This window comes from Corvus kubaryi, unplaced genomic scaffold, assembly GCF_017639235.1.
Source record: "Corvus kubaryi isolate FWS band 111438036 unplaced genomic scaffold, C.kubaryi_AGA036_p1.0 37341, whole genome shotgun sequence".
In the NCBI taxonomy this organism is placed as follows: domain Eukaryota; kingdom Metazoa; phylum Chordata; class Aves; order Passeriformes; family Corvidae; genus Corvus; species Corvus kubaryi.
In genome coordinates this window covers 10,461,070-10,488,787 of record NW_024581112.1, presented here as the reverse complement: position 1 = coordinate 10,488,787, position 27,718 = coordinate 10,461,070, and the positions used below count along the sequence as shown (strand labels likewise).

The following is a 27,718-nucleotide window of genomic DNA, read 5'->3' as shown; positions in this document are numbered from 1 at the left end:
CAGATTATGAAAGACACAGGGAGAAAGAGTGTATTTTATAAAAATGTGTTCCCAGAACTGGACAAATTTGGGGGCACACAGGTCCTCCTTCAATCTGGCACAGCTACCCCAACACCCTCCGGAGCAGCACAGCTCTGCTCGGAAAGATAAAGGCTGGCAGCCTCTTGTGTCCTTCCTCCTCCAGCCCTCTCCTCACCCTGCCCAAGGGACTACAGTGACAAATGAGTGTCTGTTCTTCATGTAGCCTCACAAAGGCAATTTGGTTAAGAGAACAAGCAGGTCATCCACACCTGTGCTCAGGAAATGCCTGTGACAGTCCCAAGGATGGTTTCAGCTGTGTGACACCACTGGGCACCCCTCTGCCACGACTGCTGTCTCTGCTGCTGCTGAGAGCACAAGCAAGAAGAATTCAGATTAACCGGCAGAGCAGAGAACCAGGAACATCCATTTTATTGACCATCTCGACAAACTCCAACTTAGAAAAAAATAAAAACCAGCTGTTGCAAAACTGTTCAAGGAGATACAGACTCTTGGAGTAAAACATCACCAGAGTCATCTGCTTTAGTAAGCAGAAGTGGAATGAAACCTTTGCATCACTGGCTACATGCACATACACCAAAGTAAAAATGCTCAGGCAATGACAAGAATAAGGACAGCAGGCCTCAAAGAACACTTTTTAATTGCAAATTAGCAAAACAGGTCCCATTTTAGATGCAAGGCCTGAAATAATTCACACCTTATTCTTGTTTTTTTAAATAACTAAGAAACTGGAAAGAATGCAGAAGCCATTAAAAAACTCATTTCAGATTCAGACAAGTTGGAGAAGAAAATTTGGTCCAGATCTTTAGCTGAAGAGCTCTACCCCAACTGCCCCAAAACCTCCTTCACACTCCCAGGCCATAAAGGAACCTGCTTTGCAAAGCAAGGTCATGGGAGGAGAAAGTCTGGGGCTGCTGGAAAACCTCCCTGTTCCACCCTGCTCCTTTGGCGAGGCACACAGCAGGAGCCAAGGGCTGCCACGGAAGGCTGTGGCTTTGCTGTGCGGTGTCTCTTAGGGTCGCTTGAGGAGAGCACTTGTGACTGACAAGTGCCAGCACTGGAGCTGCCACAGGAGCGTGGCTGAGTGACAGAGAGGCTGCAAGAGCAAGGCAGGAGGCTCTGAGTCTGGCAGCTCCAGTTCACCACCTCTCACCAATGCTGCAGCCTTGGTACCATGGCTCCCCACCAGCTACCAGAGGAGTCTCTCCAACAAAAAGAAGAAAACAGAAAGCACAGTCCTCCCACTGCCACCTCAGTTTGGAGTCCTTTGCTCCCTCAGCTGCTACAGGACAGGAACCAAATGCTCTCCCCATGCTGCTGAAGAGACTGAGGGCAGCAGCCTGCAGGCTGCAGGCATCAGCTCCCAATGCAGGAGGAGCTGCATGGCACTTCTCAAGCCTGCTCACCAGAGAGGATGCAGAGCACATCAGCAAGAAGGAAGGGAAGCAAAGGTCTCTAACATGCCTCCCCTCCTGTTTCCTCCCTCATCACTGGCTCCAGCACCCTCTGCACCCACAAGCCAGAGGGCTGTGTACTAGCCTTGGTCTCTGGATCAAGCCTACCCCAGAGGATGTGGCAGGAAAGGAGCAAACGTCATCTTCCCTCCTGGTCCCACCTCAGTTGCCACAGCACCCCTTCATGCCTGCTGTGGGATCCAGCTCTCCTGCTCCCACTGGGCTGTTGGCCACAGAAGCAGGCTCATTCCCCACAGACACCCGTGGCCCAGTGCCTTTGGCTGAGCAGTTTGGGACACCTCTGCGCCCATGTCCCTGGGGACTCAGAACACTGGGATCTTGTCCCTGCGCACCGTATCCAGGTCATCATCCAGGGTCAGCAGGACCTGAGGAGGAAAGTGCATGTCAGATTCAGGTCTTGCTGGCCAGGGAGGTCTTCCTTTCAGATCTTCAAGCCTTGCTTTTATGGGAGGTATTCACGAATCCATGCGTCATTGGTCACAACAGCAGCCCCTCAGCTTCCCCACAACAGCTGTGTGACCCACAGCCCCAGAGGGAATTTGAGGCCAGGAGGCACTGGGAGAGAAATAAAGGAGGAAGTCTGATCCCTGATCCCACTGACAAGGAGCATCCCACTGTGAAGGAAGTCTGGAGGTAGAGCCAAGCAGAGGAATTGGGGCACTTCTGTGGAGTTCTGGAGCAGTCACAGCTCCACGTGGATAGAGGGGAGCAAGGTGAAAGAGGAGAGGGTGAGGCCATCCAGCAGAGTAGGAAGCTCAGCAGGACTCACCAGAAAGGAGAAGAACAAGGCAGCTGCAGAGAGGAAGTGCCAGACATCATGGTCATCGAAGAATCCCAGCAGGATGCATGGCCGGTTCTTTTCCCGGGACTCTGCTGGAGTCTCCTAGGAGGGCAGGCAGAGGGTCAGGACCTGATATCCACCCATACTGGGCCCTTGCTGGCCACACTGGACCCTACAGGGATCACTCTGTCTTAACTCTTCAAGCAGGGTTCAGGAAAGGGTGCTGTGCTGGCCAGACATGTGGCAAGGGCAGGACAGGAACACAATGTTATACTTGGACCTCAAAATGGAGCTGGGACCACAATCCAATATCCAAGGGGAAGCCTCTGGTCTCCACATTTGAGGTTCTGCATAGCACAAGCTGTACAGCCTCCATCAGACCACCCTGAAGCAAGCCCCTCATTTCCATGGAGATGGATGTGACATCCTATTAGAAGGCACCCAGTCAGGATTTCATGGCCTCCCAGGTCACCAAGAGCCCTAACAAGCCCAGGCAGGCTGACCTGGTTGACCCCAGGTGGCCATCTGCTCCAGGGATATCTTCCACCCAGCACTGGTCAGGATTTTCCCGGTTTTCTTTTCAGATCCCCAGCTCCTCCTCTGTCCCCTAGGAAGGACCAATCACCTCCAGATCACCTGGGTCATAAACAGCCTCTACACAGCTACAGTCATTTTTGGCTCAGCACAGCTTCCCATGCTCCTGTCACAAGTCTGCTAAATGAGTTCAGCCATTTCAACTCCCCATGAGCAGCCCAAGACTTCTCCAGAGTCTTTTTTGTGCAAAACAAACACCAGGAAGGAAAGAGAATGAGACAAAGATGGACAGAAGAACAAAAAAAATGGAAATTTACCTCCCAGCTGCTGAGGGTCTGGAAGAAGAAGTAGAGGGCAGCTGCCCACACCACTGCCGTGGCCACAATGCAGAACATGGGGATGGGCAGGAGTTTCTCAGAGCTGCGGAGCTGCAGACAGGGACACAGCCTGAGTTCTTCCCAGGGACAGAGCCATGCACAAGGCTCACACACCAGCCTGCACCATCAGCGAAAGGCTGCCCACCCCCAAAGACACAGCCCAGCCACCCTTGAAATGCCTACACACCATCCCTCCCCAACACCTTGCCCCACCCAGAGCCCCACAAAGGTTGCTCCACATCTCTCTGCAGCACCACAGGAACCCAAACTGCAGCCAGAAAAAAGGCCCATCCCTTCCCCTTTGGAGACAGGGGCGTCAGGGACAGCTACAGCTGCCTCCCATTACCTTCATGATGATGTAGAAGGCCAGATACAGCAGCAGGTTACAGATGAAGATTCCCAGTATGTAGGAGGCAAAGTCCCTGGGTCGATACACCAGCCCAAAGATAGCACTGAGACAGAGGATAAAAGGGACATCAGCCAGCCTCTTTCACTGGGGACAGGGTACATCCCCAATCTGACAGCCACACACTGTTCCAACCCCCACCCAGGACTGCAGGACACAGCACCAGTGCCACAGCACCACAACTCCCTGGAGGAAATGCACTGTTTGCCTCTGCTCCCAGCCGAGGAAATTTAGCCATGGTCAGCTGCTGAAGCAACTGGAGACCCCAGAGGACAGGCAAGGGCCCTGGATTGCTTCCAGCCCATGGCCAAACACATCTCACTCAGTAGGATCTGGTCCTAGACCTGTACATTTGGCTGAAGACACATCCCTGAGAAGCAGCTTTAGCCAAAAGCAAGAGCTTGGGGCAATGATTTTAGGTCTCATCCAAGAGCTGATCCCTCCCATGCAGTTACTGCTCAGCCAGGCTCTGTGACTCAGTGTCCGTCAGGTCTCCTGCACCTTGGCTGTGCCAGAGAGATCTCCCAGCTCTGTGGGAAGCACAACACAGCAGCACAGTACCAGGCCAGCCCTGCACAAACTCCCTCAGACACGAGCCATGAGACAGCCCGAGCTGAAAACCTCAGGGATGCTCCACGTAGCTCCATGTACTGCATCCCATGGATCTGCCTACCACCCTCAGATCAGCCTGCCTGCCAACACACGTCAGAAGGGCCCCAGCACAGGATTATTGCACAGACACTGCTGCATCTCCCCATCACTCCAGGCCACCTGTGTGCCAGTACCAATCCTGCTGCTCACATGCACAAATACACAAGGCACCAACATGCCTGTACTTACAAGGACCAGTTGACCACGTTCCCAACAATGAGCAGCACCATCCTGTCCTGGAGAAAAGACACTGATGATCACATGAAATGAAAAGGGTATGCAAAAAGAGGCCTTTGCCTCAGAAACTCAGGACAGCATTATGTGAGGATTTGGAGTCTGGTTCCTGCAAACACACATGTACCTGGCTCTGCAGGAGCTTTTTCTGGGTGGAAACTGCTCTGACCCTCAAAAATTTTAAGAAAGTGTTGCAAGGAGACTAAACATCGAAAAAAGGACAAGCTCAGCACTTAAGGGGCCTCAGGAGGTTCTGTGAATCCTTTGACTGCTTCTACTGTTTTTCTAGTTAGATTCCTTCCCTCCCACTGTTCTACAATAGAATTACTGCAGAGAGCAAGGATGTGCTTGAAAGAGGCAGCAGGGGAACCTTTGGACAGCATCCTGCACATATTCAGAGAGCCCCTTTTTCCTCCCATCTCACCATTAGCTAGGGAAGCACTGTAACTACAGCAGACAGAAGGATTATATTTATGAGGCATGTGCTTACAAGCTGCTTTCATGATGTAGCTATTTCAGGCTGGCCAGGCTTACTTCATGCCTGAATGGACCAAATTTGCTTATTCAGAGATGGGAGAATAAATAAAAAATTAAGAAAAAGGATGCTCATGGGTGAAAAACTCCATTTGGCCTCAAGCCCTAATTAGCACTCTATGCCAAGGAGAAAGCAATCAGGGGGACACAAGGTAACAGCCACCTTTTCTTACCTTTTTGCTGTCTGCCCTGAGGTGCTGCAGAAATGGCAATTGCTTTTGCTTAAGCCACAAAACCAAAATAGCTGCAGCCTTCCCCAGAGAGGCTGCACTGCACAGAGCCTCGTACCTGTTCCTCTGAATGGATGCTCCCAGAGAGCAAGTGCAAAGGCAAATCCTGTAATGCTTGTATCACCTTTGCTCTGATGTTTTATTCACCAAGGCTGAGGTCAGGGGAGGCTTGAAAGTTGGGGGTAAACCACTCCAGCAGAGACCTACACTTACCTAACCATTTTGGGGGAGAGAGAACAAGGGAAGCAAGGACCATCCCTTCTTCAAGTAGCCCCACCTCTTTCATCCACACATTGCCTAGAGTGAAGAATTGCTGAGAGGTGCTGGAGATGAGAAGTCACCTACCATGTACATTGGTCGGCTGCACTGCTGGATACAGTCCGTGTACAGCACCATCACTGCTCGCCGAAATATGCCCAAGTCTGTCAAAGGAAAGGATAAAAAGCCAGAACAGCCAGCACAGTGAGCTCTAAAACACCTGTGAGGAAGAAGCTGACACCTACCAGCTGACAACATAGAACCCAAGGTGTCAGCAGATTCATGTCTTGCCCTTTGGGAGCAGTCTGTGCTGAGCAGAAGGGCATCCACCACAGGATGTGGATGGCATTTGGCCAGAACAACAGGTTACAACAAAAATAAATTTTAAAAATCTCTCTATTCAGAAGTCATGCAGGCCCTGCCTGTATGTGTAGAGGCTGGCTTTGCAACCCCATCTCTGGAAGAAAGGTGTATGTCTGTGTAGGAAGGGGGAAAAGCACCTTCCATGGAACAAGCTGCTGGAGCAGGGAAACAGCAGAAACAGGTCCCACAGGCTTTAGAGGGTCCTAGAAGGGCAGAGCACACTCAAGACACTCCTAATCTCAAAATCATTGCAGAAGCTTCACTGCAGAGCCATCAGTGGCAGTGGGGATGGACAGGCATGCATGAACACAGATGTTCCCCTTTAGCCACAAGGCAGAGCTTGAAAAGGCTCCTGCACCAAGATCTGAGCTCTCCTGTGCTGCATCAGTCCCTTCCTGCCAAGGCACAGGACTGGCAGTGCTGCTGGCAAACCGGTTTCACTTCCCAAGAGCTGACCCCAGGTGGCACACGATCCTGCCTCCCCATGCACATCCATGCAATCCCTGGCTGCTACACCTCAGCACAATGAGTTCAACAGGGAAAAAGGAAAGCTGCAGACAGTTACCTGAGTCAGGGCCGTCTGAGGCAGACAGGAGCAGAAGAGGAAGGAGAAACAGGTTTATAAGCAGAGCACAAGAGTCAGGCTCCCCAGCAGGCCCTCTCCCCCCTCACCCCGTGACAGGGTGTAGGTCACCCCTCTGAGCACAGCACTAGGGAGAGCTGCAGCTGAAGGGCAGCTCCCTCAGAGCCCAGCAGTCCTGCCACCACAGAGCACACAGCTCCTGCTGATTCCCACTGCTCTGGGAAGCAGTAGCACAAGGACTTCAGAGGCCAGGAAAGCACCAGAGGGATGAAAGGACAAGGTAGCCCAGAAGAGGGGCCACAGGACTGTGCTGCACAGGCAGGTGAGGACAGGAGGCACCCGCACACCTGGGAGGAGACGGGTCAGTCACAGCACTCACCGATCTTGAAGCGGCCCATGTAGTAGATCTGGGTGCTGAGAGCCAGCGAGGCCAAAACGTGGATCATTGAGAAAATAACCCAGAACCACATGTCATTTTTCCCAAACACCTGAAAGCAAAGACATTTTAAAAGCAAACTGAGCCCTCTTTCAGCAGGACAATCCTTTCCTGTCCTACATCATCATGGGACATTAAACAACTTTAGTGAACATGGAAGAGAAGCCCCTAAAACTTCCAACCAGAAAACAGATCTATAAATTCAAAACAAAGTCCAGAGAAGCAAGAGGAACTCAGCATCCTGGAGAGGAGACCACTCTTTCAGAATGCCCCTTTAGACAATACAGGAAGGACAGCAGCTGGCCCAGGGAGCAGCAGTGCAGGGACCCCCAGGCCAGGCAAGCTCTCTCTGCTGGGCTGGGCAGCAGCTCTCTGGTCAGAACGCAGATTTTTACAAAGGTGGTCAGGGAACCAACCATTACTTTAACAATTGTACCAAAGTAGACCAAAAAGGACAGAAGTGCTCTGCAGGCAATTGCTCCTACTGTGCAGTTTCATTTTATTTAAGGACTGGAAGTAACCTGCAAGTGCATGTTAATGCTATACTAAACCCCTAATCTTTCATTCATACAATAAGGAGTCCAGAAACTCTTGATCTGCCATCAGGCTGTGACCACTCCCCTTCCCTGGGGCAAAGAACTCACCTGAACTTTTCACTTTGTGTGGGCAGAGAAAAAAAACCACACACCAAAAAACAAGCAGAAAAGCCACCTCTCCATGAATGGAACAAGGGAGACATGCTGCTTTCAAGATCCACTGAACAGCTTCGAAGCATCCCACAAAAGAAGATAGAGCAATCCATAACAAAGTCTCAGTGTTTTGAACCTGGGTTGTCAAGATTTACTACACCTATCAAGAGATTCTTGGGAAGTCCCAAGGTCACCAGCTCCTCCTGCATGCCTTATCCCACAGACAGTCTTGTAAACAAAGACCTCTCTATTATGTGGTAGTGAGGAGCTGACAGCCCACTGAGATCTAGCTGCTAGTTCAGAGCAAGAATTCCATGGATTTTGCCTGGTTACTGATGAAGGAAAATGAGTCCTTCAAAAGACAGGAAGCAGAGACCTCCAAGGTAAAGCACAGGTTGGGGATTCTGGTGAGCCCAGCTCAGTACTTGCAATGCTATGAGCAATCGGGAAAAGTCCTGTAGCTTCTGCTCCAGTGCCCTTCCATAGGCAGGTACTCCAGGAATTTGCCTGAGAGCCCCCCAGACATTATCCCAGCCTGCCCCTCTCCAAAGATTGAGAGGCCAACTGCAGGAGCTGTGCCAAACAACATGGAGTTTTCCAAAGGGAAAAAACAGGCACAAGCCATCAGGTATAAGATACTTGGTCTTGGAAGCTCAGGCAGCCTCACCCCACTTTCCTCCAATGTGAATCACGCCACAGGAAGACCATCTGTGTGCTTGGACACATACATCTGGATGCATTAATTTCTCCTCTTCAGAAGGATGGCAGGTGGTGGTCAAAGCCCAAAAAAAAAAAACCCACCTAAAAGAAACTGCTCTGCTCTTCTCCTACCTGAAAGCTCAGGGGAAGGGAGGAGGAAAGCCCAGCAGAACTGAGAATTCAAATGCTAACAGCTAACAGCTGCTTAACACACTCTTATCCTACTCTGCTGTTTTTCCCAGTCATTTTCACACCTAAGCCACATTCCCAGCCATGCCATCTCCTCCCCAGAGAAGCAGGTGGGTAAGAAGGAGCCATACCACTCCAAGGACAGCCAGGGAGATCACCACAGCAAAGGAGGCATAGGCAGAGTAGGCGCTGGCATTGATGTCTGGGTGCCGGGTCTGGTAGAGCTTGAGCATGCACAGTCCTGCGATCATGTACATGAAGGAGGTGTCTGTGGAGGGACACAACAGAAACAGTGCAAACAGCTACTGCCAGTGGCCTCAGAAAGCTGCTCCAAGGGCACACAAGGCATCAGGGATCTGTGCCTGCCAGCCTTGGGCTTGGCCCTGCTGCTGCACTGCACTGTACAGCACTTTGTGCTTTGCCACCTTGCAGTACATCTTGCACGCTCTGGGGCAACAAAAACTAAAGGGGATCAGAAAATAAGTGCCAGAAAATCAGAAAATAAGGGCATCACAACCTCCTGACTGAGCTTTGAAACAGGCAGGCTCCAGGGACACTTGCAAGGGTAGAGGGATGGGAAACGTCAGCAATTCGGTGGGGGACACAACATGGCAAATCCTAGCTCCAGCTCAAAAGGGGAAAGGAAACTCAGCTTACCAAACTGGAAATTGGAGTAATTAGGGCAGACATGGTAACAGGCACTGAGCACTCCTTCCATCATCAGAGCAATGCCCATAGCATAAAAGAGACCAAAATGCTTTGGGATCCCATAGTCCTGGAAGAGAGCAGAGCTGTGTAGTTAATTATCCTCACTGTCCTGATCACAGACAAGCTTCCATTCTCCATCACTTCATCCCTCCTAACTCCTAGACAAGTCCTCCAGTCACCAGTGCAGCACAGTGCCCTGTGTGCAACCACAGGCTCTGGATTTAGACACATGGCATAGCCAGGTGAATCCACAGGCAACAAACCCAGGCTAACCATGCTGAAAGTTCAGGTCTGAAGACCTCAGTGTCTTGGAAGTGACATCATGAGACTGAAAATCTCTGTCCTGTATCTCATGCCGTGTTACATCCTCCCCAAAACTGAGAGAGGACTGTGGACCCAGAACTGCTCTTGTGGTCAGTAGGGTGTTAGAAGCACCTGAGGAGCAGAGCCCATCAGCCCATGTGAGAAGGCATTTCCATCACAATTTGACCAACATTGCACCTGAAAACCACAAGCAGCAGACTCTTACAACTGCTAATGCCTTTACTTGCTACCAAGCCCATGAAAACAGAGCTGTTTGTCTCCACAAACCCCCAGCTCCTCTGGCCAAAGAGCTGCAGATTTCTCCATCCTCTCCCATGAGAGACTACAAAAGCTCTGGCTACCAGCAGCTCTGCCTCAGACACTGAGGCAGCCAAATTCCTCTGACTTATCAAAAGCAGCTCTTGTGTTAAGACAAATCAAACTTCACTATAAAGAGAAGCATCTTGAGACTCTCCTACTGTCCCAGTTCCTCCACAGCGAGTGCTGCAGGAAAAGCCAGAGCCATGGGAGCCCTTCCTCTATTAATCTTGTCTTCAAAAGCCCAGGCTGGGTCACCACAGCACTCTGGACATACTGTAAGCAGTAAAGCACTGGGGTGTGCAGGAACATAAGCATCCCACCCAGACCTTTCTGCACAGGAGGAAGAAAAGAGGATTCAACCCTCCAGCAAGGAGGGCAAGTGGAAACCCATTGTGTATCACTCTGGTTTTTGAGTTCACTCCATCTTCCCTGCCTCCACTCAGCCCCAGGCAATCACGCTTCCTACCAGGGTGTAGATATCTTTCATCTCCATGGCCCGGCGGTGGAGGATGTCCCTGCGCAACACAATGAGGAGGAAGAGAAAGCCCAGCATCATGTGGCCCACATTGCTGAGGATGTTGTTGAAGGCACTGCAGGAAAGAAGAATGTGTAAGGCAAAGGCAGCACAGCAGCAGGAAGCTGAATGCTGGGTTGTGATAAGCTGAGTCCGTTTTGCTCCCCCTCCACCACCCTTCACCTCAGCAGCTGCCAAACTGCAATTTTACATTCTAGGTAACAATTTTAGTTTGAATAGTTCACCTGTCCCAGTTAACACTTCTTCTAAGAGCCCAACTCTGGGCTTTCTTTGCACTCCCACATTAATTTAGAGAAATGCTACACTGAAAAGACTGAACTTCTTTGCAGAGCTGCTGCACCTTGAATACAAGTGTCCAATAGAGCACGGGAGCACCTCAATGCTGTGCCAACGATTTCCAAGGGGTGCCCAGGTGCCAGAAGTTCGAGGGTGCATGTGTCTCACTGCAACAGAGCACCACTACTGAGCAAAACAGAAAGATCAGAGTCCTAAACTCCCAGTGATCTTATCAACACTGCTACTGTGAGCCTGGCAAGCATAAAATCCTGACCTGGGCACAGCACAAACACTCAGGAGGCACACAGGGACGAAAGGGGTCACTCACCTCAGCACCCCAAGGGGATGAGCACACAGGAAGTTGTAGTAGCAGATGTCCTGATTGCCCGTCACATTCACTACCTGGACACAGAGCAGGTGGGAGACTCGGTGTTAGCAAATCCTCCCTGCTCTGGGGCATTTGCCCCATGCAAACACTGCACAAACACAAGGTGTACCAGGACACAGCCTAGCTCAGGGGAGTACTGACATCTGCAAGCAAAGCTTCTAGGGTAGGACAAGATGTTGTCACGGGCCACAAACCTGATAACAGTCTTCAGAGGAAACACTGTGTGCTCTCAACCCCCCCACCAACAGACGTGCTTGCAGATATCTGCATAACAGCAGGATAGCAAGGGCTGGGAGAAGGGAGGAGAAATCACAGCACACACTACTTGTTTTCGGCTGTTTCTTAGAGATAAAATCAAATTCCTCCTGTCTCTAAAATGAAACAGGACCCAAATGAGACGTCAGTTGAGCAGGAAAACAGCAGCACTCCCAGTTCCCAAGCAAAAACTGCAGAACTGCAAGCCCGGTGAGCTAAGCTCACTGTAACATCAACACAGTGTGGAGAGCACAGCTAAGGTAAACTGCTCCTCACACAGAGCAGAACTCCTGGGTGATGCCAGTTTCACTGTGACTGTCATCCTTGCACAACACAAGCACAGAGCCAGTTTAAAGCAAGAGGGAACAGCTGTGGAGCCAAACGCACCGTCTGGTAAGTGATGACGAGCTGGATGACTGGCAGGGCATAGAACACCGCAATGGTGATGATGTTCCTGCAGAGAGGAGACAGCAGCAGCAGTTAAACACACACCAAAACTGGGGGTGCACACCCAGGAGAGAGCCCCACAGTGCTTGTGGAGGAACGTGCACACCCCACTGCTCTGGGGCTATGATCTCATTATGACCTCCTGAAGCAGAGGAGCACGTGCGCTCATGCACACAGGAGGCAAATGCTAAGGGCACAGGGAAAGCCAGGATGCTGGCCACAAGTTCATGGGTTTGAGTGCCAGTTTCTCCTTCTTCCCACTATGTTCCAGTACACTGGTTGTTACCACGCTTAAAAGCAATGATGCAAAGTATAATCCATTGCCAGGATCATGTGTGCACTGGTCCACAGATGTCCTTACTTGAGGTATGTGGGGTCTGCAGTTACTGGCTGGAACAGGGTCAGAATGGGTAACAGGATAGTTCGGAAGTGGTTCAGAAGAAGGGCATGTGGACAGACTCCACAACCAGAGACTCTGGGTCCAGAGTTTGGGCCTTACCAGTTTGCCTTCTCCTTACCAGAAATAGATTTTGTATTTTTTGCTGACAATCCTTCGGTCTTTCCTGGACAAGTCTGATAGATAGAGGAACACCTAAAACATTAGCGGGTGGGGAGGGCAGGGGAGAAAACACAAGAAAACCAATGAAGATTACAGATGGCAGTAGAAGATCTTGACATGTTTGCAGCTTGGTGGTATTTGGACTGATTTTACACAGTGAACTCACTGTGTCCCTTGATTCTACTTGAGTAAGTTCTGCAAAATCCTCTGACCTCCAGGAATGGCTCCAACCACACAGAGAAGTGTGGGATGACAAAAGGAGGCAGTTTGAGAGCTGCTGGCTTAAAGCCCCTCTGCACATCCAGTGTAGTCACATTACTGGTACTCAATAGCCACCTACTGTTGCAGATTATTTTCTCCCTATCTTCCTTGAACCTTCTTGAACTTTCTGGGATGCTCTATGGGCATTTTCTTCCTTTCTCAGTAGTCCCCAATACATTTTGATTTTCCATATTAAAGCACTCATTTCAGCAGCACTCTCAGCACAGTGGGAAAACTTTCATTGACTGAAAAAAGACTAAGAAGCACATTTGGCTTTATTAGATGAAATCTACCCTGAAAGGGAACAGGATTTTTGAGATTTCACTGAAGTGACCAAGGGGCCAAGATGTGCCCACGGCCCAGCATGAGGGCCACAGCTGCAACACCAGCCATACCTTCGTGCGGATGATGTTCTTATCGCTCTCAATTTCTGGCATGGTGTCAAAGTCGCTCTCCTCCTCCACGGAGCTGTCTGTGTCAGAACCAGCAGGGGGCCGGTGCTTGGGGGACGACAGCTGATGTCCACCGCTGGAGCTGGACTCATCTGGGCCAGAGTGGGGAGAAGGAGACAGGCAGGGTAAAGGCTAAATCCCTCTGTGCACAGCAAGAATAAAGCTGTCCCAGATGCTTTGGCAAGCTGATACGGCCAGTTCAGAGAAAAAGTTTTTCCATGATCCCAAACCTTCCTAAAAGTATCAGGTTATCAGCTAAGAGCAATTTGAAGGACCATTATCTCCCCCTCTCTGCAGCATTTTAGTTCTTACTCTGCTTCCATTCTACTACTTTTCATCTCTTAACATTTTCTACTCTCTACTAGCCTGGGCTCTGAAATCTGGAATTTTGAGACAAGACAAAATGCTGTAGAGAAAGAAGCAGACTGTTAGGGGTCAAACCCACACTCACCTAGTTAACCTTGAGATTTTATGTAAGCTTTATATATATCTAAGCTTTTCTAAAAATATTGTAGAACAAAAGACAAAGAAGAAAGTCGATTTTTCAAAGCAGGCAGAGTACCAGCTTTGCTCCCACTGCATGCCCAGTAAGGTCAGCAGGACCTGCCTGCACTTCTCACAGGCTGGGCAACTCCCAGCTCATTGCCCATATGGGCAGAAGACAAGTGTCCTCCTCATTTCCCAAATGCTTTGAAAAGATTTCTTTGGAAAAAGGGGAAGGAAGGGTAAAGTGGTCATTAAGCCCTCAGGAAGTTTTTTTCTCCTCTGCTGCCAGGGCATAATTCACCTGTTGACAGTATGACATTATTTCTTCCCTAGTGAAACCCCCGGAGGCAAGAAACTCCGATTCTGTCTTGCTTTATGGCACACAACCCCTCAGCCTCCCAGGGATAGGCATGCTTTGGTATAATGGCAGGCTGTGAGCTACTAACAGGCTCCTACTTGCTTGCTTGCAAGGAACCTTTTTCAGTCACTAGAAATGTCCTGTCTGAAGCAGCATTGTCACCCACAGTTGTCAGGGGACCGTAGCTTTGTCTAAGACAAACATTTCCAGTGACAGTCTCTCAGAGCACCTTTTTCAGATTTGCCAGTTTTATTATACAGATGCTTTTCCCTGAAGTACAATCTGAACCTCATAAACTGCAATTTGGTTAGTTTTTTGTTTTAAATATTTGCAAGATGCTCCTAAAGCTTGCAGCTTTATTCTCCTCTGGTGTTAAATCACCCTAAAAGTGCCTTCCCCTACCCCAGGCAGAAGCCCCCCTGTGCCCCAGTTCTGGAATATACTGTACCAATAGCACCATAGCTGCTTCCCTCAGGAGTGCTGGCTGAGATGGGGTGTGAAGAAGTCATCATCCCAGATCCTGCAATGGAAACAGACCCAAGAGGGACAGTTAGTTTCATGTCAGTGCTTCAAAACATCTCTGAGGTGAATACAAACAGCTTGAAGAGCTGGAGAGGCTTGGGAAAAGCAACATTTCTCCTAAACAGATGGCAGTCTCCCTCTAGAGCATACCGTGCAAAAGGGAAACCCTTGTTTTACAGTGTGAAGCAAACCCATTCCCTTCAGCCTCCCCACACAGGTTGCCAGTGAGACTGGCACTGTGAGCCCCCCTCCAGCACTCTGTAGGGATCACACTGTGGGGCTGCAAGACTTGGTAAATGTTAGAGCGAGTCTCATTATGTTCTTAACAGTCTTATGAATTTCTAATTCTTCTCCTTCCCCATCTCATGCAACTCTTCAAATCTCTTCAAATATTGCTACCTACAGCTGTCCCTGCAAGAGTCACAGACACTGGAAAGACAGCTGCTACATAATTTTAACCAACCAAGCAGAAAGAAAAAAATGCTCTGTGCAAAAAGTGGTAATGATCTTGTGTTGATGACAAGAAGGGCAAGTCTTTGAGGGCTAGGAACATCCTGCCTTCTGCCCACATATATGAAGCAAAAAGGAGTGCTCTCCTGCCTCCACATTCCCTCTTTTTGCCTCCCATGGTGGAGCTCAGCAGCTGAACTCGCACCAGACAACACGGCAGGGAACAGCCAGCTGAATCCCCTCACTGAGAGATCAGACACCCATAGCCACAAAAGGGAGGGAAGCAAGGCCAGCAAGAGCAGGACCACATTTTCCAGTGCTGGCACGCAGTGAGACAGATTCAGTTGCTTTAAAGTTCCACCCTTCCAACAACATCATGTGGTCAGTCAGCAGCAAAGCAAGGCAGAACGTGGCATAGTATTTAAAGCCTTACTGCAGCCTGCCAATGGCCAGGCTTCCCAAGCTGCATCTCTGGCTTCCCAGTGCATGACTGGCCTCAAAGTGACTGGCACAGGCAGAGTCCTCTTTCCAGCTGGAAATTCTGGGCAGTTCTGTAACACCTGGCATAGGTTTTTATACCATTTTCATTAGCCACTTATGTAAAGAGATCTAAAACTTCTCCCTGACTGAGCCCAAGTCAGGGAAACACCAATACAGCAATGCTATTTGATGTTTCAAGTCCCAATTACTGCTTTTCTTTGGCATGTCTGCTGTGCTTGTTGGCCTGGGGGCTAAGACTTGGTCTCAATTTCGGCTCCTTTACACTCCTGCCCCATGCCTTTAACAGAGAAAGCAACAGCTCAGAGGAGAATCAGAAGCATGGGCTGAGCACCAGAGAGAGGGCTCTGGCACCCTGCAGCTCCCCAGGTGACAGCCCTTGAGCCCTGAGCTGAGACTGGCAGGATGTTGTTGTAGGTTGCTGCAGGAGCAACATGCAGCTTCTGCTCATCACCTCCAATCTAACCTCCCTCTCTCAAGGAAGCTCTTCCTGTTGCTTTAAAAGTCATTTGGAAATCCAGATCACTGCAAAGAGGGCAAAAGCATTTCCCTATACTCACGGCACCAAGGCACATGCACAATTCCTAGTCCTGCCAGCCCTGTCCCACAGGGATACTCTTAAATTTGGACCGGGCTTTATTCTCTCAAGTGACCTGTCAACCTTCTCTCCCCAGTAACCAAAGGAAGATTTAAACCTGGACAAAGCAGGCAAGCCAAGGAGAAAAGGCACTCTGTCATGTCTCTAACAGCCACTTTGGACCCAGCTCACCCACTAATTTCAGTCCCACTTCCCACTGTGAGAGTGAGTCAGCAAAGTAAATGTACCACACCAGGCGTGGTTCCTCCAGCTCTTGCCTCCACCAGATAGTGAGGATGTGGAAGGGAAGGTGTGCCATGGGATTGAAAAAAAAAATGAACCACAGAAGCCAGACATAGGATGGGTAACAGGAGCAAAGGGGTACATGGAGTAGCAGGATATTCAAAGACAAATGGCTAAGACAGATTGCTGAGCACTTCCATCCAGTTCCTTGGTGGGGAAAAAGAGTGGGGAGTAATGAACAAGCCAAGATCCAGGGGTACTTGGGAGGGAAGGAAATTCCAACAGGTGGGAAGTGGAGAAAAAAAAACAAAACCAAGAAAGCCAGGGTGTCCACTGATCTGGAAGACAGGGAAGATGCTAATTACCATTTTATAAGCATCAGTCAGACACACCCTGAAGAGACAACAGATGAAGAAACAGTGTGTGGGTAGGACATGATTCCTCCCAAGAAGAAAGGACGTGGCTGCAACATGCAGTGCCAGGTACGTGAAAGTGGCAATGGATTACAAGGGAGAGGACAGGTCACAGAAGCAGCAGGTGCCTCTGAGAGGGAAGCTGTAAACTATGAAGGAACTGTGCTCCTCTCTCCCTTCACAGGGAGGCTGTTCGGCAATCCTCCCTGCTCAGCAACCCAGTTCTCTACTCTCCAGGTCCATACTAAGTACAGCATCTGTGCCCTGCAGCTTCTTTGGGAACTTTCCAAGCACTAGAATTTAACTTCCACCTCTCACCAGGGCAGCTCAGAAGGCAGCTTCTAAGCTGGATTCAGCACATTAAACCTCAGCTGCAGCATCAGCAGCACTCCCTGGGACTTCTCATCTCACCTGGCTGAGACTGTGCCTCCTTGTCTTAGACAGTGATTCCTTGTCAGCACCCTGGAGCTCTTCCAAAGCCTTGGACAGGTCCCTTCAGCTTACCCAAACTCCCCAACACACAGGCCTTTCCCATTTCTTCAGTGCCTTAAGACCTGCTCTTGTTTTACAGCAGGATCCATCCCAAATGATATAAAATTAGAATATATTTACCAACACTTTTACAGTTCCCTGTTCATGTTGTGAAAAAAACCTTTCACACAGATTCCACATACAGGGATACATGTGGATCTTAGTGGTTGACAAAGCAAGTCTAAGAATTCAAATGCCCCCAGGTACTCAGCAGAAATATTAAGCCCATTAATGCCAGTCAGAGTGAAGTTCCACTGCTGATCCTCTAAACACAGCTCGGTTATGCTACCATGCTTATCTGATGGTATGCAGCAGACTAGAGAGACTGAAAAAGCTCGGCATCAAAAAAAGGAATAACATCAAGAACCTTTCAATGCTGCCAAAACAATGTCCTCCCTTCCTCCAGGAGAGAGGCACAAATGACCTCAGCACCAACGCTTTGAACTACTTTGCAGGCACTAAATATTTAATCAAAATGAAAAGACTCCCACACTTCACCAGAAAGCAAGAACTCCCAGTGCCCCTCATCCACATGACAAAACCTTCCATCTTTCACTGGCGGCTTCTTAGATGCAGCTCTGTTTTTATAAGGCAGACAGCTGCAGTTCGTGGAAATGTGGGTGCAGCACAAAGTAAACTGAATCCAATGCCAACACAAACATCATAAACACCACTACCTAACTCTACTAGTCATTCATTCACCTGGCTGTCTGCAACTTCCAGTGAAGAACAAATTAACATTTAAATTCAATTAAGATATTAAAAGACGCCATGCTTAAACCAGGCAGAGGAGTTCTTAAAGCATAAGAGCTAGCATACTCAAAAGTGCCTCGTTTGAAAATCAACAGGCATTGATTTTTTTCATGTCTAATCAGGAACATTAGGTCTAGGCAAGGTTTGGCCTGCCTTCAGCCCTTTAAAAGGCAGCTGCTAGGGGTAGGGGTCAGCTCCAGGTTCAGGGCAGCAGGCTTCAAAGGCCCTCTCTTGTGAGGGCAGAGAGGAAGCTCTAACATCTTTCCTCAGCACCAGAGACTATGTGAGGTACCAGGGAAGGTAGCTCCAGGACAGAAGGTACTTGACTGACAGCCTGTCCTATGCCTGGCCTGGGGCCTGTGCTGTTCACTCAAAGCTGTCACACAACAGAGGAGAGACCTTACCATGCTCAGGACTCAATCTCCCAGCTGAAGCCTTCCTCTGAACCCTGAAAAGCAATAGACAGCACTCATGAGACAGCCAACAAATCTCATCACCTGTCAGCCATAGCAAGATTATCTAGGACACCAATAGGTAAGTATGGTGAAAGCTCTGAAAAAACAAATAAAACCAACAAAAAGAAGCACAAAAGAAACACACACAACCACAAAAAAAGAAAAATACTGTTTGGACTAGACACAACTCAGTCATGACTGTTTGCTGTCCACCTCTCTAACTTCCAAAGCAACAGAGGGCTTTTTTACCCCCTCACCTATCCACCAGAGGCACGACAACCATTTCCATTACTTATCCCATCCTACACTGCTCAGTATGTTGGGAGGGAGCCTCACATCACCTTTCCAAACCCAAGTTCCCTGCTCAGGGGACCAAGCTCATATGAGTCTACTAAAGGGGCAGCAGGAGGTAGAGGCACTCACATTACCTCTGTTAATGCAGATGTCCAGAAGGAGATGGTAAAAAAAAACCCAAAAAACAACATATTCTCACAACACAGAAAAGTAACAGCAAATTAAGAGCATGCACTTAAGTAATTTCATTGAATTGTTCCAACGAAATGTTGTTTCATTGATGTGTCTTGAAGTTAAACCATGCCCATGCAGAGATTCTTCTCAACACAAGCCCAGACACCAAAGTCTGGGGCAGGGGAGGCAGGTGAGGAAGGAAACCAGCATTCTTGGGACTCCAAGGAAGTATTCAAGTCACTGCCATTTATTGCAGTACTCAGTCCAGCAACAAAGTACCTCCGTTCCTCAATGCTCTCACACTCCACATCTCACATCAGCCCCTTCACAATTCCCACCTGTTGCCCAGTGTCCTTATAAAAGGAAACACAGGGGTGGGGCACCACAAGATGTAGAGGGCAGACCCTTAGATTTTCATCCTTCCATGGGTCCCATAGCAAAGGAAGAAGTATTTTCTGGCTGATGGTCAGTAGGAGCCCACTGAGTAGTCATGGACTTCTTCAGCTGCTCTGTTTAGATGCTTGCCACCCCACTCACCCCCAATTTTCTGCAGGGTGTGGTGTCCCTGAGGATGATTAGAAACAGGAAGGCTGTTCTTGTATAACCCCTGGACTCACCTAATGTAGTGCACAAAAGCAACAACCACTGAGCCCACGTAAAAAGAGAGGAAACTCAGGAAGCTGAAGAACATGGCCTGGATGTAATCAGACTCTGAGGAAAGAGAAGGGATCAGTCAGCTCACAGAGCAGGAACAGCACCTCTCAGGGTCAGCACTCCTGTCCTGCTCTTCCCAATACCACCTGCTAACAATGCCCAGCCCCAAACAGCCCTTCCAAAGCCATCTGCTTTCTTCAAAAGGAATTGACAGAACCTGTTGCAAGATTTCCCCCCATTTCTTCACCCCCAGTGCCAGCTGGTGCACCACACAGCCTTTCCTGGAAGGGACCAGGGCTCCAGGTGGTTTTGTCTCCTTTGCTCGTGCTTTCTGCACCAGTCCTTCAGAGGATGCTGGCCCAGTCATACCCCTCTATTCAGCAGTGCCAAGTTCCCCTGTAAAGCTACTCAGCCCAAAGACACTGACTTTTAATGGAGGGCACAATCGTCACTTGAAGGTTCTTTGTCCGCTGCAGGTTCCAGGTACGGTTGACATTTCCTGTGAGATGCACAGTGTACAGAAAATATAAAAACAAGCAACATTAGTGATTTTCAGCACTGATCTTGGTTCTCTGAACTTGCACAACGAACAGGGTCTGGCTTTTTACTAAAATGCGTGTGTGGTTTTGCTTTAAACTGTTCTCTGATCTGTCAACATACAGCCTTTCTCATATGTTTCCCCTCTCCCTTCCCTATTCACCACCTGTTTTTTAGACTAGAAATCCCTGCTTGAGCCTTCCATACATTGCTTAAGTCTGGATGTCTGAATCCCAAAGGCATCTCATCCCCTATTCATTTAATCCCCAAATGAGAGATTCTCTCACTACAGGTAGTGGGAGTCCATTTTTGCCTTTGGCCAAATCTCTGTGAGTAAAACACTTCTGTGCAGGATGCCACTCTAGAAACTCGCTCTGTTTCTGCAGGGCTAAGCACACCTGGCCAGTACAGCTCTGCTGACAGCATTGGGATGAGAGAATGACACTCCAAAGGGCACAGTTCTCTCTTTTTTTTTTTTTTGGGAAAATTGGAGCAGAAAGGTGGCAGGGGAGTAGTAAAAAGCTGTTGAGGGAGCCCAGTATATCTGTTGGTTGCAGTCTTGCTCTTTCTACAGGGAGGAAACCTTGGGGCTTTGAGGATAGGAATGTTCCCACTCCAGTTACAGTCATCACATGACTGGTGGAAACCTTGCTTTTATCACTGCCCAGCAACTGGACAGAGTGTTTTCTGGTTGGAAAAGACATTAGAACAAGTCTTTTGTAAAATTCTTCTCCCAAAATTACCAATCTTTCCTGTTCCCCCAAGTTCAGGGCTGTCACAGATCCCAAGATAGCAGTGGGAGAAGATGCTCTCTGCAGGAACTGAGCCTTCATGGAGCCAGGAGGATACTACAGCAGCAGGGAGCAGGGGTGAGGACGAAACAAAAAGCTGTAAGCAGCATTGCCTGGATGTCTCCAGCGTCTCCAAAGACACCAGTGGTGCTGCTGAAAAGGGCATAATCACAGCATGCCAGGCACTGTACTAGCCAGCCACCTCTTACATTCATCAAGACTTATAACCTGCCCAACATCAAATTTATACTTCACTCTTCCTCACAACTACCTGGGTAAGACAGACCTACATCATCACCTGGTGGCATCCCACAGGAAGGTCCCAAAGGACACCCACTGCTCCATTACTCAGATGCAGCCATCAAATCCAACTCCCAGAACAACTTACCATGAATTGAAGAAGGCACAGAGCCCCCACAGGCATAATCCTCCGGCTTGATGACGAACACAACAAAGAACTGCTCACCTGGGAAATCTTTTCTCTGCACAGAAGGATGGAAGAAGACAGAATCCATGAGACACAAAGCCTCTCCCCTCCAATAGGCCAGCGATGAGGGTTTTTTTGCTAGGCAGGCACCAGAAAACACTGGGACACAAATCAATCTCACCTGCACTGTTATGGCTGCCTGCTTTGTCATAGACTGATAAACTCCATTGAACTCCACGTTATGGTCCAGGTCATACACTGGGCACTAAAACAGACACAGCAAAGGGTTAAACCAGGAACAACATCCAAACTATTTTCAAAGAAAACCAGCTGGAAAACACAGCACAGAACAGGAAGAAAGAGGCCCAGATGGGCTATCAAAGGGAACAAAACATCTTGCATCTCTGTCTGCACTGCAGGACCCTGCATTATTCAGGGAGGTGGGAAAGGAGAATAAATATGGGGCTATTTCCCTGCTGCAATATATTCCATGCCAGCCCCCATGGGAGGGAACACCCCAGGAATGGGGATGAAATACACAGAAAGGAAATCAAAATTGAAAAGCAGGGAGGACAACATGTCTAAAAATCAGAAGTTCCCCAAGCTGCCATGAGCTAAGGGAGAGTCAAGGGAACAGCACTGTTCCCTCTCTCACCCACCAACATTCCACCCAACACCCTCCCATGGAGAGACAGACCCATCTCACAGGGCAGCAGGGAACCTCACAAGGGGGACAAAAATTCCCTGTGTGGAATGTGTTCCCTGTGGATAGGCTAGAAAGGAACAGCTTGTTCACCTATTTACAACAAAGATTTCTGTATGAGCTGCTTGAACTCAGCATCTCCGTCTTGGCCTCCTTCCAACAGACTTTTCATTCCTCTTCCAGGGGCTCCCTTCACTACCAGCACCATCAGGGCAAAGCTCTGCCTTGGGCTTTTCCCTCTGCAAGGCACAGACCCCTCACAACTGGACACAGCTCCAGCAGGCAGCTCCTTGCCCTTCTCTGCTCAGACTTACCACAATATCCTGGACAGAGACAACTGAGCATGGGTAGGCTGCATCAGACACCACGTTAATAATGACTGAATCGACATCCTGAGGAAATTTGTACAGAAAATACTGCAGAGAAAGCAGAGTACAAGAGTTATGATCCAGAAATCACCCTTGGAAGTATCTTCAGCACCTTTCTAAGCTACCTGCACAGCCCTCCATGGGCTTTGGGGTTGTATGTGGATGGCTTTCACAAAAAAACAGATTTCAAGTATCGGGGTCTTACACTACAGAAGAGCAGATTAAATACATGCAGGCAACTGTCCCCCTTGCACAGTATGCTGTTAGACACAAGCATCTTCAACATGCAAAACACAGCATGGCTTCTGCTCCCTTAAGCTGAAGTGACTTCATTTTACACCCCATTCCATTTTATGTTGAATGAGCAATTTCCAGATGTTTCCATACTGCTGGCTCTACTTTTATATATGGAACACATCATGGAGCTTTCTCAAATGGGTTGCCTCAAAGATAGACTGTGAACAGTCAAATAGCTGAAACTCTGTCAAGAGTTTCATAAATAAATTATATCAGTTGTAGGATTTAGGGTTTTTTGTTTGTTTGCTTTGATGGCAAAGCATAATGGGGGTTTCTCTTTGCACTTCAGCACTGAATATAATTCAGCTGTAGCTCTGAAAAAATCTGTGAGACACTAACATCTGGCAATATTCCTACTTTTCCTGTGGGGGGAAGGAATGGCATCTCTTGTGCTTCCATGGTTTGAGCAGCCCCACAGGACAGTTTTTGGGGTCAGAAAAAGCTGTTTCTACAGATCTGGGCCTTTTCATATCTGGGCAAAAGATGTCCCAGGCAATATCATTATTTATACATTTTTCCAGTAAAAAGTTTGATGCACTCCCCCAGCCAGCTGCTGGAGAAGTGGGTTCCTGTGCCTGCCCCAGCAAGCAGGCTTGTTGTGAGGGCTCCCATCATCCCACTTGGAGGCCAGACCGTGAGAGCTCAGGCTCCAAGCCACAGCTACCGTGAGGGGCTGATGGGCACCTCAGGCCCCCTCGGAGGGACACAAGGCTGAGGACTGCCACCAGCCACCTTCCTCCCTTCCAGATGGTCACCAGGCAATCACTGCTGCCACACTGGAAGCTACCACCATCCCCACTCCAAAACCATCATCTGAGACTTTCCAACTGTAGAGCTCCCTTTATGGCACATAAACCTTAGTGCTGAGCAAGGCCAGCTGCTTCCTATTTCCCTTCCCCCATGCCAATCCCAGGAATTGGGGCCCCCAAGTGGAAGGGCAGGGATAAACAGGAAATCACCCAAGCCTTTTCTAAGTTGCCCATTTCTACTAAAGCATTTATTCCCATCACCCTTCTCCAAGCAGGGTTCCTTCCCTGCTGAAGGAGCGCTGGCTCCAACCACAAGTCCCTACAAAATTCAATCTCACCGAGCCGGTTTCCTTAGCAGAGCATGTTTTGTCTGCACCAAGCAAGGACACAGGCACACTGAGCTCCTTGGTTTCCCAGGGGCACTTTTTCCCCTTGGAAAGTTTTAGGTGCATGAGGACTACCTCTTAGTTCATGAGGACTCTTCTATCATTTCCTTTAAGCCATGCTTGCATCAGGGTACAGAATTAACACAAGGGCATTGAGGCCGGCAGTTCTCTGCTGCACACACTGCAAGTGTTATAAACACATCCAGCCAACACTTCTGACCTAGACAAGCATATCCAATTTCTGCTTCTGCCCTCAGGCACAAGCTGGGTTTCAGACAACATCTCCTTCAATTGTTATGTCTTTCTCCAGCACCCATCTAGATTTGGAATAATCGTTTTTTTCTTACCCCTGTAAACTGCTTAATACTTTGATTTACAAAAACCTCAGCATTATACCAATTAAGAAGCAGTCTTCTACTCCATACATCTGTTTTTAAATTAAAATTCACAAATCTCATATTATTGTCACAAAAAATCAGACCCTAGTCACAAAGTTAATTCCATATCCTAAACACTCTATATTCAAATTACAAAATCCCAAGTATTATTTATAAAGAGTCCATCATTCCCTCTGCTCCTACAGTACAAAATACTGCATGAAACTGCAAACCAGATTAAGACATTTGACAGCAAAAAGGATTAGCTAGGGATGCCTGGTAATAGGAAACCTAAAATTAAATGGTGTTATTAACAGTGAAAGCAACAAGAAAAACAGAATCCCAGACAGCCTGGGTAAATTACACACCTTCCCAGCTATACATGTTCCTGTATCTCTATAGTTACTGCCAACATCATTTTCATTCAAGAGAGGATTTGTATCTGCAGGGCTTTAAGCAAAGCTGTTCAGCTGGAGGTGCTGCTCACATGTGCATCCTTCTGAACTAACACACATACCAGGCATTTCATTTATCACTTTGCAGCCTGACCTGCTGCCCTGAGCAAGGAATAGCAGCCTGAGTTCTGCTGCACCTTTACAGCTTATTTATCTTTGTGTTTATTTTTTTCCAGTAAAGACTGCATCTTGACAAGTCATGCTCAGGCAAGTGAGCCAGAACTGGCAGGAACACAACACTGGTGTGTACCACCTCACGGAAGTTCAGCAGTCCAATGACCTCTGGACTTCTGGACATTTCTGGGATTTCCTGAAGTGCCAGTACCATTCATTTCCTCTGCTCATGGGTTTTGGGAGGACCCAAATGTGTCCCTAGAGTGACTGAAGCACTCTCACCTCTTCGCTGTATCCACAGAAAATTCAACAGTAAGGAAGTTTACCTGCATCCTAAGAGGGAAACTACCTAGTCATAAAAGACTTGCTATCTCTAACAAAAGATCATGTCAGTCCCTTGGATGTGGTAAGACGTACAAGCAATCTACACAGGATTCCTCCTTACCTGGGGCTGGGAAGGGCTGGCAGTGAAGTTAAAGGCTTTGTTGGTCCTAGAAAACAAATACCAGGATGTTGAAGTCTACAACTTTCAGAGCTGGAATACACACAAAGCACCCTCAAATTAAAAAAAAGAATTTTTTTTTTTTTTCCTGGGAAGGAAAAATAAGGGAAGAGTAGGCAGATGGACCAAATCCCTTCAGTGACATTCAAGTGATACACGAAGAAATTGCATTTGTATTCTCACATGCCAGCTTACTCAAGTTGGAAGTTCTCCAGCCTGGTGACCAGCAGCTCATATGCAATATTGAATGGTGCCATGGAAGCGACATCCACAAATATAATCTGGTCAGAGGGTCTTGTTTCAGGTGTTGGCTCAGAGGGACAGAGGGTCCGACTCACTTCTTGGTAATTGTAGGTCCTCTGATAGCTACAACAGCCAGGGGAAAGAGGGAGGAGAAAGTTGGATGGGAAAGAGAGAGAGAGAGCGAGCAGTTAAGAAGTTGTTCAGCACTACTAAGAATGGCATCATTTTTCCCCTGCTTGCATAACTGAAATTCTCCTCTGAAAGACCAGGAGCATTCAGTCTTTTATTCAGCATTGAAGTTCCACCTCTGTTGTTGCTTGCAGTCTGCACAAGGGACTGGTCATCCTCCACATTTCACTTCCCTCGGGGAACAGCCCATGACAGCTGTGGATATCTAACATCTGCCATTTAGTGGAGGCAAAGAGAGCAGTGACAGCCAGCGCTGTAACCATCCCCTGCATCAGGCAAAACACTGCAGGACATCTGCTGCTGGCACCAGGACTCAGTCACAGGATGAAGCTTCACGTTTTAAATGGTCTAAGGTGGCTGAAAATTGTTTTCAGAACTTGCAGCCCAACGAGCTCTGGGGTTGATGAAGATACAAAACAGCATCACTTTTGCAAAGAAGCAGCTTCAAAACAGCCACTCCCTAGAACAAACTTAACTTAGGTGTCCCTGAGGTGAGAAACAGAGGCTCTTTTCCCCAAATGCACTGTAACACAGAAATTAGGGTGCTCTTTCAAGAGCCTGTTCAAACCCTGCTCCAAACTAGAGCCCAGGAACTACGTGCACACATGGTAGGCAACCGCGGAATGACAGCAATGACGTGTGGTAGATTCACTGACTGGGGACACAGGCAGTTCCTTGCAGACAAGCCTCCTGGTACTCTGTGTACCTATCTGAGAGGCTAAGAGCCAAGAGCAGCCAAGAGCCAAGAGCTAAGAGCACTGCCAAGTAAGAGGTTAGCCATCAAATCCTGGTCTTCCTAAACCCAGCTGGCAGTGAGCAAGAATGCTCTGCAACCAAGCCCTGCAGTCTACACAGGTTACAAGAGGTAGGACTTGAGGGAGGCTGTTGATGAACACAGCTGGTAGATGAGTGTGTCACAAAGAAGAGACTCCAGTACTTACAGGCCTCGAAAAATCAGTGGGACCTGCCATGACAGCACTCCCTTCTGCTGGCGAACTACAAACAGGACGGGGTATTGGAGGTTCTCAGAGCTGCTGTTCACGTACACCCGCACTGCATCTACCTGTGGGAAGAGAGAGTACACGGAAGTATAAGCTGAAATTAGAAAACAAGACAGCTCCAAATGTAGGTGGGAGAAGCCTCTCCCCCTTCCTCAGTCTGACCTAGGTGCTGACAATATGCACAGGGAGATCAACAGTGTTTATCACTAGACTGATTATTTGGATCCAGACGTCATTTACAGAAGTGCCTCTCTGCTGACAGTGCAGTCCAGAATCACAGCCCTGTGCCCAGGTGAGAGCTGACTGTCAGACAAGATACAGTGGACAAATGCAGAATACATGAGAGTTCGGTAGCTTCTGCTGGGAGCAACCTGAATAACTTCTCTTAAAAAAGTCAAGCAAACACACAGAGACACACAAGACAAAGACCCAAAGCTACAATTAAGAATTTTCTTGCTGGGACACTTACTTAACCAACTCAATCAATACTACTGGGAAAATCACAAAGATGACATCAATAGCCAAGGACAAAAAAGCAGGTTAGCAGCTGGATCTCATGTAAACAATTCAAAGATAACCATAATCCCACCTAACAAAACAGGAATACACTTCTGACTGCCCTCAAGTGGACAAGAAAGGCTGCTTGTGAGAAAGGCAGCAACTGAAATTTCTCCCTACATTATCTGGCCAGCACATGGTTGCAGAGGTAGGACAGCTGTGGTGTAAAACACCCTCAGTTCACTATTTGAGAAGCAAGGACTTTGTCTGCACCATGTGGAAATGTCACCATTTCCATTTGAAAACAGCATCCCTTCAGCTCCCTCTCCAGAACCGTAGATATTGATCAAGAAAACAAAATATGAGAATCCATAGCTCATCTCAATTAGAGGCCCTGAAATAATGAAAGCATATTAAGTGGATAATATATACACATTTTCAACCTGCCACATCTTGAAAGATTATAATGGACTCTCACTAGATCAGTAAAAGACTTCTCACAGGTATTCTGACTTTATACCCTCCAAGAAGAGTAAAGATGCAAGGAGGTACCACCTTCTGAAAAGGACATACAGAATTAGCAAGGTAGCAGAAGCAGAGCTACCAGAGACATCAGTTTAATTCTTACACCAAGGACACCAGCTTCAGATAAATGACTTACATCTGCAATTCCAAGTCTAAAAGAAAATT

At 48.3% G+C, this 27,718-nt stretch overlaps 1 protein-coding gene across 3 annotated transcripts in view; it reads right to left on the bottom strand.

Moving 5' to 3' along the window:
* Positions 1-432: 432 nt before the first annotated feature.
* Positions 433-27,718, bottom strand: part of SIDT1 (SID1 transmembrane family member 1) — a 40,336-nt gene continuing 13,050 nt past the window's right edge. Inside the window, exons 2-26 of one of the 3 annotated variants that reach the window (XM_042031167.1) lie at positions 26,471-26,592; positions 25,293-25,463; positions 25,041-25,086; positions 22,164-22,265; positions 21,328-21,411; positions 21,108-21,201; positions 19,819-19,890; positions 19,355-19,448; positions 18,219-18,262; positions 14,276-14,347; positions 12,927-13,075; positions 12,230-12,303; positions 11,652-11,718; positions 10,950-11,023; positions 10,277-10,400; positions 9,136-9,253; positions 8,610-8,746; positions 6,845-6,953; positions 6,448-6,462; positions 5,607-5,683; positions 4,453-4,499; positions 3,553-3,658; positions 3,147-3,257; positions 2,284-2,397; positions 433-1,879 (exon numbers count right to left, since the gene is read on the bottom strand). In XM_042031167.1, coding sequence (XP_041887101.1) covers positions 1,817-1,879; positions 2,284-2,397; positions 3,147-3,257; positions 3,553-3,658; positions 4,453-4,499; positions 5,607-5,683; positions 6,448-6,462; positions 6,845-6,953; positions 8,610-8,746; positions 9,136-9,253; positions 10,277-10,400; positions 10,950-11,023; positions 11,652-11,718; positions 12,230-12,303; positions 12,927-13,075; positions 14,276-14,347; positions 18,219-18,262; positions 19,355-19,448; positions 19,819-19,890; positions 21,108-21,201; positions 21,328-21,411; positions 22,164-22,265; positions 25,041-25,086; positions 25,293-25,463; positions 26,471-26,592 — 2,286 coding nt within the window. In that variant the 3' untranslated portion in view covers positions 433-1,816. Of the gene's footprint in view, positions 1,880-2,283; positions 2,398-3,146; positions 3,258-3,552; positions 3,659-4,452; positions 4,500-5,606; positions 5,684-6,447; positions 6,463-6,844; positions 6,954-8,609; positions 8,747-9,135; positions 9,254-10,276; positions 10,401-10,949; positions 11,024-11,651; positions 11,719-12,229; positions 12,304-12,926; positions 13,076-14,275; positions 14,348-18,218; positions 18,263-19,354; positions 19,449-19,818; positions 19,891-21,107; positions 21,202-21,327; positions 21,412-22,163; positions 22,266-25,040; positions 25,087-25,280; positions 25,464-26,470; positions 26,593-27,718 lie in introns of those variants that run through there. The other 2 variants (XM_042031168.1, XM_042031169.1) reach the window with 2 other exon arrangements.